General features: G+C 35.9%; 2 protein-coding genes across 4 annotated transcripts in view; both read right to left on the bottom strand.

Annotated features, from left to right (window-relative positions):
• Window positions 1-1509: 1509 nt before the first annotated feature.
• On the bottom strand, window positions 1510-1920 carry LOC149130768 (zinc finger BED domain-containing protein 5-like). Its single transcript, XM_089343998.1, has one exon. The coding sequence runs from the start codon at window positions 1918-1920 to the stop codon at window positions 1510-1512; it is 411 nt and encodes a 136-aa protein (XP_089200124.1).
• A 4050-nt stretch (window positions 1921-5970) lies between these two features.
• Window positions 5971-17024, bottom strand: part of LOC128251176 (uncharacterized) — a 74945-nt gene continuing 63891 nt past the window's right edge. For all 3 annotated transcript variants that reach the window (XM_089343913.1, XM_089343915.1, XM_089343914.1), the window contains 3 exons: window positions 14443-14603; window positions 12682-12842; window positions 5971-8365 (listed from right to left, as the gene is read on the bottom strand). In XM_089343913.1, the coding sequence (XP_089200039.1) occupies window positions 8313-8365; window positions 12682-12842; window positions 14443-14603 (375 nt within the window). In that variant the 3' untranslated portion in view covers window positions 5971-8312. The remainder of the gene's footprint in view (window positions 8366-12681; window positions 12843-14442; window positions 14604-17024) is intronic.

Genomic DNA, 17024 nt, shown 5'->3' with positions numbered 1-17024 from the left:
TTCCAGCGACAACGCCAACACCACCGATCTACTGTCTACAACAGTGTCGTCACCAGCACCAGCACCACCACCAGAGTACACTCACCAACAGCAACAACAGCGGTTTCATCTCGGCACTGTTTGAGTGAATTGTTTCCACCACGAAGTTAACAGCTAGAACAACCTGCGAGAATCTTCTGTACCAAGTAACCGGTCGCAGCATCGACGCTCAACTTCACACACAACATGTGACACCACAGCTCTGCTCCTTGGTCACGACTTCTTCTACAGACATTCTACCTATGTTACTCTTCTATGAACTGGTATTTCTCTAACTCTGTGTTTACGACGCTTATAGTCTCTCACAGACTCTTATTCCATGTTCTGTATTTCTCTCTCACTTACACACATTGTTGTATACACATTCTTTACACGACGGTCCGTCATACACATTGTAGTGTTTATATTGCCGCATGCACGCACACACAGACACACTGTTCACTATGCTAATAAACCTACTCTTTATATATATCTAACGGTTGTCTCTGTAACTCTCTCATTCCTTTACTGGCACTTGCTCGCATCTCTCACATTGCGAGCTTTCATATGTCATATATATGTTTTTGTATGGTGACCGTGCGACGCGATAAAAGGAGCCTCTCTTCGTTCGTCGCCATCTCCTTTGGTCAGCACGGCCGTTCATTACAATTCTAAATTTATTCGAAAGGGGTTTTATATATATTAGCATAGGATAAGCTATAAAGTAATATATAAATAATTAAAAATGCAGAAAAATTGCATGTATTTACTTTTATTTAATATATGGAACAAAGTTATCAATGAGAAGCATGCACTTGATGTTTTTTGGAAACGTTTTCAGTATCGGGACGTATTTGAGAAAGACAAATCCTCATTTCTTCCTCGATGCAACGGAACCTCTCTCTTGTTTTTTGGATTTGATGTTATCGTGGATTGAAAATCCCAACTCACATAAATACGATGTGGAAAACTTCATCAAAACGGATAAAGATCTTTTTGATACTAAGGGGTATTCTCCTATAATAGCAATCGAAAATGTATCAACAGGTAACTCAGCATACTTGATTTTAAGTCTGCGATCACTGGATATAAATGCCAATTCCTCTTCGCATATTTTCTGACCAATATTAGATGGAATTTTTATGAAGGGATTTCGAACCCAATCATACTCTTCTGCGTTCAATGACGGAAAATAAAAGTTTTTTGCCGCGGGGAAGGTGCTTATAAGCCATTTCAAATAACACACAAAAACCGTTAGATTCACTTCAACATTTAAATTTAATTAAATTTAAATGTTGAAGTGAATCTAACGGTTTTTGTGTGTTTCTTAAATGGCTTATAAATACCTTCCACGCTGCAATTGTTTTAGTTCCAGCACACGACCTCAGAGCAGGTCACTTGCTATGCAATTACATCTCCGTAAAAGTTTTTTTTTCTTCCAGATTTGTCAAATGTTCAAATGAAATAGGGGTCATCTGTTTTGTGCAGCTTTTACGTATTAAGGGGAGACATTTCGAAGTTATCACCTTCAACTCTATTTTTCAAAATCACAACTTTCTTTTTAAATGAAACCAGCTTATCTGTCGAAGTGAGAATGTTTTCATCTCTACCTTGCATACTTGTGTTGACGATATTAAGTTGTGCAAATATCTCTGTTAAATATTCCAGCTTGGAAACCCAAAATTCACATTGTAGATATTCCAAGAAGCGTTTATATTTTCCTTCTTTAAAAAGTGCTTCTAATTCGTTCTGGAGTTCTTGTATGCAACGTAGTACCATACCTTTTGAGAACCATCTGACTTTTTTGTGTAAAAGCAAGCGCTTGTGCTGGGAATCCATATCAACACAAACTTGTTCAAATAAGCGACACTTCAACGGCCTACTTTTAATATAATCAACCATTTCAACAACTTGGTTTTTAATACTTGCTTTAGCTCAACTGGTATTGTTTTTGAAACTAGTACCTCCCTTTGTAGGAAGCAATGAGTACATATAACATTAGGATTTTGCTGGTGTACGAGAGATACAAAACCTTTAATAGAGCCTATCATATATGGTGACCCATCGGTATTCCCGGATAAATTCCATTTTTCGAGGCAAGCAGATAGAATGCCAAAAATATCTTGACCTTTTTTAGTGAGTAGCATTTCTTCGCAACAAAAGAACTGATTTATGATTTGGTTACCATCAATAAAGCGAATAAATGTAATTGTACTTAATTGCTAATGTCAGTGGATTCGTCAACCTGTAGAGCAAATACTGAGTTCTGAAGTTTGTTCTGTACATTTTCCTCTATATCAACAGATAAACTCATAATTCTCCTGTGGATTGTATTATTTGAGAACGGAATCTTGCTTGTTTCTTGCCCGGTTTCATTACCTAACATGGTGTTAACTATCTTTCCACAAGCGGGCAAGATAATTGACTCGGCTAAAGTATGAGATTTTGTTTGTAGTGCAATCATTTCGGCTATCTCAATAGACGAGACTTGAGCCTTTTCAGAATCATTCATCCTATTTTCAAAACAGTTTCTTTGTTCACATTGATGTTCTAGCAGTCTTAAGCTACAATTTTAATAAGTACATTATAAACGAACTAGCAGAGATACCCGGCGTCACCGCCAATCAGGTTAGTATATGTATGTGTAGATTTATCTCATAGAGCTCTTTCATCTGAACACAGCTGTTGTATTTGGTAGACGGAAACTGAAAGAAACCCGTCGTATGTGTGTGTGTGTGTTTGTGTGTCTGTCTGTCCCCTCCACCATTGCTTGACAACCGATGTTATTAAACACACACACAAACATACACACATCTATACATACATATACATACCTGACGACTGACATGCGTGAAGTGCGGGCTGGCAAGTGTCAACACACACACACACACACGCGCGCATGCACACACACACACACACACACACACCCGCATGGACACACACACACCCGCATGCACACACACTCCCGCATGCACACACACACACACACTCCCGCATGCACACACACACACACACACACACACACTCCCGCATGCACACACACACACACACACACACACACACACACACACACACACACAAACTAGCAGAGATGTGAATGTTTAGTTGTAAAATATATTTTCAATTTGCGCATTAGACATCTTTTCACCTCAAACAATACACGGCAGAAGAGGTTGAACCTCGTTGCCAGTTCAATGAGACCCAAAGTTCAAATAGCTATTGCAATATTTACGATTGGGTCGAACTTTCACACTATTATCACTACGCTTCGCTGCTTTATCACTACGCTTCGCTGCTTTATCACTACGCTTCGCTGCTTTATCACTTCGCTTTATCACTTCGCTTCGCTGCTTTATCACTACGCTTCGCTGCTTTATCACTTCGCTTTATCACTTCGCTTTATCACTACGCTAAGTTGCGTTCACCTTCAGATTCGTAATCGTCACGGTTGTTTCCTCTTGATAAACTTATCTATTTTATGGGTAATTTAGTCTGTTAATATGAATTGCTCGCACAAAAAAGCACAGATTACTAGCAAAATCAAACTGAGGCTGAGATAAGTGACCAGTGAGCTGTGAAAAGTGGCAGCGTGTTACATATTATCGGACTCTTTTGAGAAGTCTTTCAATATTAATTGAAAAATGAAAATTCTCGCCACTATATGAATGAAAAGAAATTAAAATACAGCCGCAATATGCGAGGACATAATTAAAAGATTTAGTTCAACATCGTATATTTTAGTTCACTAGTTTATTTTTCACACTTATTATTGAAATGAAAACTGCTGAGGCTACGACCGAAATAAACTGAGACAAGGTCGTGGTCTGAATATGTCCATAAAGTGTCAATTTCGAGGATAGATTGATGCTAATTTAATTCTTATCTTTATGAAATTTCAGCTTCAAAATTTGAATAACACTGTCATGCCATAATTATCTCCGAAAGACCATGAAAAGGTTTCGAACACTTCAGGCTGGACCTGGTAGAAATAGCAACCAAATCTCCCTCAAAACACCCTACTGTCTTTATCCGACAATTTTGCCTATTATGTAGTTTGAATGAGAAACTGTAACAAAAGATTAAGATTATTAACTTCAAAATTTTACGCGTTTTAATGGCGATCAATTTTTTTTCTCTGCTTTGCTTTCCTCGTAGTTTTTCACGTCAGATGTAAAGGTGAATAGGGTTAACTTGGACGGTGTTAAGTAGTGGAGATGTTTGGTGATTCTATTGGGTGGTTACTTTTGACTGTTTCTTCTCAATAAGGATAATTGATTGATAACGAATCTCTTAACACAATATAATATACAACTTCAAGGGGAATTGGACGTCATAAGAGAGACAGCATGGCGACGGTTTTGGCTGACTGTCATCCTGTACTCCCCTTGTTGCTAGCGAAATGGTATGTACCGGCTGTCTGAGCAACTGGTTGCTTTTAATGGCGGAACAAACAGGATTTAAAAAATTACAAAAATAGCGATTCTCACTTTGAAACTAATAATTTTGAAAATCGTTTTAGATTACAGAACGCCCTACTCTCTCGTGTATCCATATTTAAAATTTCAGCGCGATCGGATGAACAATACTCGAGTTATAAGCGCACAGACAGAACGGATTATATACATATATATATATATATATATATATATATATACATATATATGAAAAGGGTGTATTTTAACACTATTGCACATATACAAAAACAGCCATACCAACAATACCTCCATCATCAGCTGCCCCACGGATATTATTATGGTTTCGACATCTGGGCAGTACCATTCAATCCGCTGGTGTCAACAGCACTAAAAGAAGTGTTGTTTGGGAAAAAACATACCGAAAGAAAAAACCGCAACTTTCAAACACAATCACCGTGTACAATAGCATTCAATCTAAACATAGAAAGGATTAAATACTAACTTATAATTAAACTACAAGAAGAAACACATAAATATATGTACATCTGTATCGGTGTGTGTCTGCGTTTGTAATCCCCACCATTTTACAACCGCTGTTGGTGTGTTTACGTTCCCGCTAGCTTTTCGGCAAAAGTGGCCATAGAACAAAAGTGACACTAGAACCAGCTTGAAAATAAGACTGGGTTGCTTTGTTCAACTTATACCCTTCAACGTGGTGCCCTACCTAGTATGGACTATGAAAGGTCTTTGCATATTTTTGTTGGTCGTAATCATTCATACCAGTCTGCAAATTCCTGACGAAGAATTTAATTTTCATTATGAAGAGATTTTCATTTTTGTCTTTGGAAGACAGAGAGAGGGAGACAGAGAGACAGAGAGGGAAAGAGAGAGAGAGACAGAGAGGGACGTGTTTGTGTATATCTCATTTATCATTTATTTACTCATTTACTTGTTCCAGTAATTTGACTGTGGCCATGCTGGAGCACCGCCTCTAGTCGAGCAAATCGACCCCAGAACTTATTCTTTGTAAGTCTAGTACTTATTCTATCGGTCTCTTTTGCCGAACCAGCATCTGTTGTCAAGCGATGTTGGGGGGACAAACACAGACACACAAGCATACATACACACATACACACACACACACACACACATCTATATATATATATATATATATATATATATATATATATATATATATATATATATATATAAAGTGTAGGTGGCATACGAGTGGGTATATATTTATAAAAAAGAAGTTTGAAAACGCCAATATATAGAAAATGAATTTTAATTTATAATTTTCTCATTTTCTTTAAATATGTATTTTTGATAAGGTTCGTTTTTTCAAGAACCGAAACATGTTAAATATCTCTGAGAAAATTATAAATTAAAATTCATTTTCTATATATTGGCATTTTCAAACTTCTTTTATATATATATATATATATATATATATATATATATATATATATATATATATATATATATATATATATATATATATATACGACGGGCTTCTTTCAGTTTCCGTCTACCAAATCCCATTCACAAGGCTTCGGTCGGTCCGAGGCTATAGCAGAAGACACTTGCCCAAGATGCCACGCAGTGGGACTGAACCCGGAACTATGTGGTTCGTAAGCAAGCTACTTACCACATAGCCACTCCTACGCCTATATCTGTTAACAATCCTACTCATTCCATAAGAGATAAATATTGATGATAAATATTGATTTTCTGATAGTTCAAACTATTATCCATTATATGTCACGAGTCAATATGACACCTTTGACGAGAAATGATTAAAATATGCATTTAAACGAACATCGGATACAAAAATCAATATTCCTTTATTTATTGACATGTCGTTATATTTATTTGCTTGCATTTCTGTTCATTATGTGAATTATAAAAAAACAAACCACACACGTCTCTATGAAAATGAAACCCAAACAACAACAATAACAACAGCAATTATGACGACAATAGCATGAATGAATTACAAGTACAATTCATTTTTGCCGGCTGGGTGGACTGGAACAATGTGAAATAAAGTGTCTTGCTCAAGACCTTACGATTGTCTGACGAATACCCAAAGCACGAAGTCACGTGCGTTCACCATCGGTTAATCTAAGATGGTGCTGTAGTTTATTGTTGTTGATGTTGTTGTTGTTGTTGTTGGTGGTGGTGGTGGTGGTGGTGGTGGTGGAGGTTGTTATGGTGCTAGAGATAGTGTTGGTGTTAATGGAGGTGTTGGCGTTGCTACTGGTGATGGTGGTGGTAGATGGTCGTCGTCGTTGTGGTACTAGTGCTGTTGTTGTGGTGTTAGTGGTGGCGGTGGTTGGTGTGGTATTGGAGTTGGTGTTGGTGGTAGCGGTGATTGTTGTGGTGTTGGAGGTGGTGTTAGTGGTGGAGGTGGTTGTTGTGGTGTGGGAGGTGGTGTTGGTGGTGGAGGTGGTTGTTGTGGTGTTAGTCGTATTGGTTTTGGAAATGGTGATGTTGGTGGTATTGTTATGGTGTTGATGATGGTTGTGATGGTGATAGTGAAGGCTGTAATTACAAGTGGCAGGTTCGATATGACGAGCTGTCACCGGTGGTAGGATACGAACAATTGAAACCGTACTGGTGGAATATAAAGGGTTCATTATGAACTAAAAAAGTTATTTGTGAAAAATTGTTTATTTTAAAAAGACTGCTAATTGTTGTATAAAATAGTAAAAGTGGAACTGCTTGCTTGTGGGGGGTGGGTACGCCACTTTGTTTTTCATTGTCATCAAATTCATGTAATTCATTCGTATATGTTTTATGTACCCCACCGTTTTGTCCTTGCGTCCCCATTTGTGTTCGATCCCTTGTGGCTAATAAAGAAAGTGAGTAACTTGCTTACCAACCACGTGGTTCCGGGTTCAGTCCCACTGCATGACACCTTGGGTAAGGGTCTTCTGCTATAGCAGTGGATTTGGTAGAAGGAAACTGAAAGAAGCCCGTCGTATATATATACATGTGTGCGTGTGTGTGGGTGTGTGCGTGTGCGCGTGCGTGTATGTGTGTGTATATGTGTGTGTGTGCGTGTGTATGTGTGTATGTATGTGTGTGCGCACGCGCGTGTATGTGCGTGTGTATATATATATATATGTATATATATATATATATATATATCCTACGATAACCTCTGATTGACCAAAGCCTGGTGAGTGGCTTTGGTACACGGAAACTGAAAGACCATCGTATGTGTGTGTGTGTGTGTTTGTGTGTGTGTGTGTATGTGTGTGTGTGTGTGTGTGTGTGTGTGCGTGTGTGCGTGTTTGTGTGCTTGTGGCCCGCGCTTGACAACCGGCATTGGTGTGTTTACGTCCCCGTAACTTAACGCTTCGGCAGAAGAAACCGATAGAATAAGTACCGGTATTTAATTCATTCGACTAAAAATATTCCTGAAGGCGATGCCCCAACATGGCCGCGGTCTAATGATTGGAACAAGTAAAAGCTAGAATACAGAAGACATATATTCTTCATCTCATTTAACGTTAGGCTAAAGAGTAACAAGAACATCAATAATATCTCTCGACAGACAGAAAGAATGAAAGTGATTGGCAACAAAAGATCGATAATCGATAGAGTGGTTATTGCATTAAAATTACTGAAAGGCAGCACTTGACACATCGTTGTTGTGGTGGCCATTTTCGTAAGGGTAAATGTTAAAAGCAACAACAATGGTTGCAGAGGAGTTCGTGTGAGTTCGGTCTCAAACGGATTAATATGTTCAAGGTGTCGGCTTCTCCGTATTTTGAAAAATTATTATTATTATTATTATTATTATTATTATTATTATTATTATTATTATTATTATTATTATTCTGGTTGCAGAGAAGTTCGTGTGATTGGCTAGTTCGGTCTCAGGCGGATTAATACGTTCAAGGTGTCGGCTTTTCCGTATCCTGAAAATGACAACATCAGTAAAAACAGCGATATAGTTAAACCATTCTACTAAAGGCACAAGGCCAGAAATTTCGGGGGAAGGTGGGGGTGTTTAAGTCGATTACATCGACCGCAGGGTTCAACTGACTTATTTCATCGGCCCCCGAAAGGGAAGGAAGGCAAATTGACTTCAGCGTAATTTGAACATTGAACATAGAGACAGACGAAATGCCGCTAAGCATTTTGCCCAGCACGCTAGCAATTTTGCTGGCTCACCGCCTTTATAACATCAGCAACAACAACAACAACAACAACAACAACAACAACAACAACAACAACAACAACAATAATAATAATAATAATAAAAAGAAAAGAAAAAAGAAATGGAAAAACTTTCAAAATACAAAGACCTGGAAATAGAGGTAACTCGAATGTGGAATCTAAAAACAGAAACAATTCCTATCATAGTAGGTGCCTTAGGTATGATAAAAAAATATTCAGACAAATACATAACAAAAACACCAGGACTTACAAATATATATAACATACAGAAAATTGCACTACTGGGTACTGCACACATTCTACGCAAAACACTTTCAATACAGTAAACATAAGAGCACCACAGCAAACCACAGCACATACCCAAGGCGCACAGAGCTGCGCTCGGTAGTGAAGTGAAAGCACGTTATAAAAATAAAACTACTGAACAATAATAATAATAATAATAATAATAATAATAATAATAATAATAATAATAATAATAATAACAAACAAGAAATCAATCTACCTAACAAATACGAAGAAGAAGAAGAAGAAGAAGAAGAAGAAGAAGAAGAAGAAGAAGAAGAAGAAGAAGAAGAAGAAGAAGAAGAAGAAGAAGAAGAAGAAGAAGAAGAAAAGCTATAAAACAAATGAAATCCAAACTAAAACTAGAACAGCAACGGACCATGATAAAACGATGGCAAGAAAAGCCCCTACATGGTAAATACTGGGCTAAACTAAATGCGAAAGAAATAGACAGAGAAAAATCCCAGCAATGGCTGAGAAGCTCAGGACTCAAAGCAGAGACTGAAGGATTTTTAATTGCTGCACAAGACCAGAGCCTCCCCACCAGAAATTACCAAAAACACATAATGAAAAGAAATATAACAAGTAACTGTAGAATATGTGGAGATGGACAAGAAACAATAAATCATATTATCTCTGGCTGCCCAGTCCTGGCTAAGAAGGAATATATTCACAGACACGACAGAGCTGGGACCTATATACACTGGAAGCTATGCCAACACTATGGAATAACAACAGAAAAAAGATGGTATAAACACACGCCAGAAAAGGTCACAGAAAACGAGAAAGCAACCATACTCTGGGATATGCCAATACACACAGATAGAGAAATTAAGGCAAATAGACCAGATATAGTTGTCAAAGATCATGAAGAAAAAAAATGCTTTCTAATTGATGTATCAATACCAGCAGATGACAACGTTTCTCTAAAAGAAATGGAAAAACTTTCAAAATACAAAGACCTGGAAATAGAGGTAACTCGAATGTGGAATCTAAAAACAGAAACAATTCCTATCATAGTAGGTGCCTTAGGTATAATAAAAAAAATATTCAGACAAATACATAACAAAAACACCAGGACTTACAAATATATATAACATACAGAAAATTGCACTACTGGGTACTGCACACATTCTATGCAAAACACTTTCAATACAGTAAACATAAGAGCACCACAGCAAACCACAGCACATACCCAAGGCGCACAGAGCTGCGCTCGGTAGTGAAGTGAAAGCACGTTATAAAAATAAAACTACTGAACAATAATAATAATAATATAAAGGATTGAGGTAACTTATCCAGAAGATATAGAGTCGAAATTAAAAGAAGAGTGCCATTGTCATCTAGTGAACGATATTTCGACATCTTGTGTATCTTCAACAGCTTGAAAAAATAATTTTGTCAATTATTTTTTTAAACTGTTGAAGACACACAAGATTTCGAAGTATCGTTCACTAGATAACAATGGCACTCTTTTTTAAATTTTGACAACTACTACTACTACTACTACTACTAATAATAATAATAATAATAATAATAATAATAATAATATTTTTAAAAGGATTGACGTAACTCTTCACGAAGGTAAACAGTGAAGACGAAGAGCGCGATTCGGTTGTAAGATATTTTATTGGTTGAACGATATTTCGACAGTAAGTCTGTCTTTGTCTATTTCAAAATAAGAAGTGATAAAAATTCAAAATTACAGAAATCTAAACGTAAAGTATGAACGAGAGCAGCCAGCGTCCATACGTTGATGGAATGACGACATCATCAGTTTTTAACTCTTTACTTTTTTACTCTTTTACTTGTTTCAGTCATTTGACTGTGGCCATGCTGGAGCACCGCCTTTTAGTCGAATCAAATCGACCCCAGGACTTATTCTTTGTAAGCCTAGTACTTATTCTATTGGTTTCTTTTGCCGAACCGCTAAGTTACGGAGACGTAAATACACCAGCATCGGTTGTCAAGCGATGTCGGGGGGACAAACACAGGCACACAAACATATACACACACATACATGTATATATATATATATATATATATATATATATATATATATACATATATATATATATATATATATATATATATATATATATATATATACATCTATACGACGGGCTTCTTTCAGTTTCCGTCTACCAAATCCACTCACAAGGCTTTGATCGGCCCGAGGCTATAGTAGAAGACACTTGCCCAAGGTGCCACGCAGTGTGAATGAACCCGGAGCCATGTGGTTGGTAAGCAAGCTACTTACCACACAGCCACTCCTGCATGACTCACAAGTCATTAATGATTCACAAGTCATTAAAACCCATTCTATACCAATAAGGGGGATTTTCCAAGATACTCACTCTCACATCTGCTTTTCTACCTTTCTCCGGCCCCACTAACAAACCTGTTAAACGAAATCACCATGGGTTATAGGCGCTATGGACAAACAATAAACCATCGCCTGTACATGGATGACTCCAAAATTTTCGCTAGACACACCATGGAACAGAGAAACTTCAAAATAGTTCATAGATTCAGCAAGGAGATCGGAATGAGCATGGAGCTGGACAAATGTGCCAGGGTCACACTGAGAAGAGGCAAATTAATCAGCACTGGAAAATGCTACACTCGACATTGACACAAAAAATCGGAGAATTAGACAACAATCAACCATACAAATATTTAAGAATAGGCAAAACAGCTAAAATACAACATACAAAAATGAAAGAGAAAATTAGGAGAGAATATTACAGAAGAGTTAGACTAATATTCAAAACTGAACTTAATGCAAAAGATAAGATAATAAGAATAATACACAAGCCGTACCAGTCATAAATTACAGCCATCATCTCTGGCTGTGGAGTCCTTGTCAAACCTGAATATATATACAAACTCAACCAAGTAATATCCACTGGACAATACCTCAGCATTACAACATTAAAACTGGTAATAAATAGTACAAACACGTGCCATACAAGGTACAAGACAACGATTAGGCCACGATCACCTAGGATGTGCCGATTCAAACCGTCAACGAAATAAAGCTAATCGCCCAGACATAATAATGAAGGATTGTGGGGTAAAAAAAAAAACAGTTCTTAACTGATAGGCATTGCAGTCCCTTCTGATCAAAATGTTGTCAAGAAGTGGAGAAATTGCCAAAGTAGAAAAATCTCGAAATTGAAGTATTCAAGATATGGGGTATGAAGATGAAAATAATACAAATAATAATTGGAGCACTGGACATGCTAAGAAAAAACATACGGACAAAAAAGTAGAAGCTAAACCCCGATCCTGAACACTACACACATATTAGCCGCTCCCTATCATGATTCTGTTGTGGGGGCGCAATGGCCCAGTGGTTAGGGCAGCGGACTCGTGGTCATAGGATCGCAGTTTCGATTCCCAGACCGGGCATTGTGAGTGTTTATTGAGCGAAATCACCTAAAAGCTCCATGAGGCTCCGGCAGGGGATGGTGGCGAACCCTGCTGTACTCTTTCACCACAACTTTCTCTCAGTCTTACTTCCTGTTTCTGTTGTGCCTGTAATTCAAAGGGTCAGCCTTGTCACACTTTGTGTCACGCTGAATCTCCCCGAGAACTACGTTAAGGGTACACGTGTCTGTGGAGTGCTCAGCAGGCTGTTCCGTTGATCGGATCAACTGGAACCCTCGACGTCGTAAGCGACGGAGTGCCAACACACACACACACACACATCATGATTCTGTTAAACTACAGAGACAAACATAAAATATAAAACACAAAATCATACCTTTTTCCCAAAAGATTAGCGAATCTCTGTTCGAATAGATGAATTCAGGGTAATGTTGTACATGCGTATACAAACAACCTCCTTCAGACTGAAGTATACTCAACCAGCCACGGTTTTCAGTACAACTCGGAGAGATTCCTATATGGAAAGGGCGATTTGAACTGTGGAGAAAGAAAAGATATCACAATTAGCTGTCGAGGACATTAATGAAGTTTTGAGTCGACAACGACGACAACAGAAACAACAATTTTGGTACAATGCCAGCAATTTCGGTGAAGGGAATGCCTAAGGTACATTCTTCCACAATGCTCAAAAACGTTCTTATATTATCGGCCAGGGAAAGAGTAATGACAAAGTCAAACTAGGCGGGATTTGAACTCAAAACTTGAAGAACGTCAATCAATATTAATAATCGTTTCTACTATAGGTACAAGGCCTGGATTTTGTGGGGAGGGGGACAGTCGATTATATGGACCCAAAAGTCGACCTCGGCGGAATTCGAACTCAGAACGTAACGGCAGACGAAATGCCGCTAAGTATTTTGCCCGGCGTGCTAACGTTTCTTGTTTTTTTATTGCCCACAAGGGGCTAAACATATATATATATATATATATATATATATATATATATATATATATATATATATATATATATATATATATATATATATATATATATATATATATATATATATATATATATATATATATATATATATATATATATATATATATATATATATATATATATATATATATATATATATATATGCAAAGTACATAATTTTATAAATATAATTATAAAATTATAAGGGCAACTACTAACTAATGCCACATGCTAGGAGAAGATACCAAATGGCTGGCTCTGAAACTACTTTATTTGTCTCATAGACGCGGTCTGAAAGCGAAGGAATGAACAATAAAGTTATTTAGGAAAAGATTAGCCATAGATCAATTTCTGGTTTATTGATGTAATACCACTTTACCGTCCTCAGTATGATATAACCAAAAGTACATAATTATAAACATTTATACATACCATACGAACACAACGTATTCACATTTATATACAAGATAGAAATCTAGTTCGTTCATCTCAGCCACATGTGAATAACCAAAAGAATTCAGCTGTGAATAAAGTAGTTTTAGAACCAGCCATTTGGCGTCTTCTTCCAGCATGTGGCATTGCTTAGTAGTTGCCATTATTAAAGACGTGGCTGTATGGTAAGAAGCTTGCTTCCCAACCGCATGGTTCCGAGTTCAGTCCCACTGCGTGGAAACTTGGGCAAGTGTCTTGTGCTATAGCCTCGGGCCGACCTAAGCCTTGCTAGTATATATATATATATATATATATATATATATATATATATATATATATATATATAAGACACAAGTTAAAAAAGATTCCCCAAAATTTAACTTGTATGGTTGACTTTAATAGGGGCCTTAGCTCTCACATTTTAGAGCTCCATGTGCTTCAATTTTTAAGAGCAAAAACCTTTGAATATGTTATATTTGGATTTTGGAATCTGGGCATAAAGATGAGTAGTATGGGATAAATGTCATGATTAGAATTTTTATTCGGGCGTGTAAAGAGGGAAAGAACGCTCATTAAAATTCTTAATATCCAATTTTGATGAAATTCGAATCATAGGTATTCCAGTTCATTAGAGAAAATATAAAAGAAAAGTCTAATTCTTCAATTCCATACGACACGGGCAACGCCGGGTATCTCTGCTAGTAAGTGAAAAAAATGACATACTTATATTTAATACCAAATCTTTTCACGTTGTTCGGAATCAAGTCTTTCCAAGGACAGCTTTTCAGTTTATTGATATCAAACCAGTTTGTAATGGTTGTATTTCGTCCATCAAAAACCATATTTACAACAGCCATTTCGTTTTCATATAATACCAGTTTCACCTGACAATATTAGAAATTAATATTCATATACATACATACATACATACATACACACACACGCATACACATACATACATACATAGATACATAGATATATATAGACACACATATGTACATAGATATACATCTTATATATATAGTACAACTAAGGATGTAAATCCTTCAAAGGGATATCAAACATCCAAGTCCGTCGGTTCAATCCAAAGCAAAGCATATATAAATCTATATATTCAATATTGGTACAAAGAATAAAGTATAAAAAGGAAAGGAAAAATAGAAGTGTAGACGTTATTTTATTCCAAGTTGTTACATATATCCATTAAAAACTCTACAAGTTGTTTCCAAGCCTAATTAATTCAGAACAAAACGAAATATAATCCTTTTGAAATCACAAAGTTGGCTTTTCCTCAAAAATTCATTATTGGAGTGAATGAGTTCCACCACTAAATATAAAGGCCTTTACAATAGTCCAGAAACAAGCAAACACTTAAATTATGATAGAAAGAAATTAACACAGAAATATATATATCAAACACAGAAATATATATATATATATATATATATATATATATATATATATATATATATATATATACACTTCAGCGTTAAATCAAATGACAATTCACAATTTAGAAATACTTGTTAACGACATTTGCAATTACCGTCTATACAAAACAAAATAGACAATCAACTTACAGCTAAGTTGAAGATGGAATCAAAATTATTTTAGCGGGTAGATCTGTCATTGAATTTGAGAATAAATTTTGGGTTAGAAAGGTTAGTTACGACGGTTTTGATATTCCTACGGGAGCGGCAGATTCCGCTCAAGTTACGGATATAGTAGGTATTTACATTCTGCTTAAGTTAGGGAGTGATTTTCCGGAACTCACTGAGGGTTTATACCAAGATGATACGCTCACCATAAGGAATGTTTCTAATAGGAAATTAGATCTATATTGAAAGAAGTTTCTCTGTTTTTTTAAAGCTATTTCAGTTTATCTATCACCATAGTAAATGAACAGGAATCTGTTAACTTTCTCGACGTTAACTTTAATTTGATTACAGGTATTTACGAATCCAGGCTGTGTTAAGAAATTTATAATTTACAGTATTTCTAGAAGAATTTCTGCCTTATCTTCATATGAAAAAGTTATTAATAAGAATGCTGATTACTATAATATGGCCCTTAATATGGCTGGTTACAATAGAAAAATTGAATACCTTGATATTTCTAGCCCTGATATATTGATCAATAGGACCTTACTAATAAAAGATATGGATTTGATTTTAAATATTCAAAATCTAAACAAAAAAGTAAATTTGGATCTGAAAATGCGCAAAGAACAAAGTGAATAATCCTTTAACCTCAGTTGCTAATGTTCATAAACATAAATGTAATTACGTGCTAAAGGGTAAAAAGTTGGTCCCATAAGGTTAATAATTCAGGTCCTTCTAATTTAGTTTTGGGCAAGAATAACGTTATATGGTATATTATTCTCTTTTCTAGACAATTAAAAAGTAATTTAGTTGGGGCTGTTTATAAACTGTTTTTAAAACATTTTAATTATAAAAAAGTAGATACTATAAGATTTTAAATCCGAAATCTCTTAAGGTTACTTTTTCCGGTTTCTCGGAATTTATCTCAGATTATTTCTTCTGTTAATGAGAAAAAAATTATCCGTTTCTTATCATCGTGTTAGCTCGGTTAATATTAGCGAGATCGATTCCGTGGATGTTAATGTTATTGATTTTTTCCACTAGCCAGAGTGGTAGTGATGATTTGGATTAAAATCTACGATTTAGTAATAGTGAGGAGGTAGCTATTTACGTAATAACAATTCAGTTGTTGAAGGCTTGAGCAGGGGTGAACATTCTCTTTGTGATTGTAGAAACAAAGAAAATTGTTTATTTAAAAATGTTTGTAAATGTAAAGAAGTAGTTTATCAAACGAAAATCATTTCTGAGGGTAATGATTAATTTTATATTGGTTCTTCTTCTAATTATATTAAGAAAAGGGTTTCGAATCATTACCATTCCTTTAGGAACAGAAATAGGGTTTCTTCTACTAGTCTTAGTAGTTTCATCTGGAACCTTAAAGATCATAATGAAACGTTCTTCATTGAAGAACGTTCTTTATTTTAGGGACAGCTCCAGCCTATAAGATTGGTAATAAGTTCTGTCCTCATTGTTCTGAAGAATTATTTTTGATTTTATTTTCTAGAAGAAAGCTGCTAAATTCAAAATCGGAAAGAGGATTTTTAGTGTTCATAGGAATAAATGTGTGTTTAAAACTTTTAAATAAATAGGTCTTTTGAGGATGATTTATTTCATTTAATTTGATTAACCAGTTATTGAGATTTTGATATTTACACTTTCGCCTGTTGTATTTACTATTCAAGTAGGTTCTTCCCTCATTTGTCT

Source organism: Octopus bimaculoides, chromosome 28 (genome assembly GCF_046866305.1).
Source record: "Octopus bimaculoides isolate indiv1 chromosome 28, ASM4686630v1, whole genome shotgun sequence".
NCBI classification, from domain to species: Eukaryota; Metazoa; Mollusca; class Cephalopoda; order Octopoda; family Octopodidae; genus Octopus; species Octopus bimaculoides.
Note: the sequence above shows the minus strand (reverse complement) of the source record. Positions and strands in the feature narration are given on the sequence as shown.

Coding starts and splice junctions, on each gene's coding strand:
- LOC149130768 (XM_089343998.1), bottom strand. CDS start 1,920: ATGGTTGATTATATTAAAAGTAGGCCGTTGAAGTGTCGCTTATTTGAA.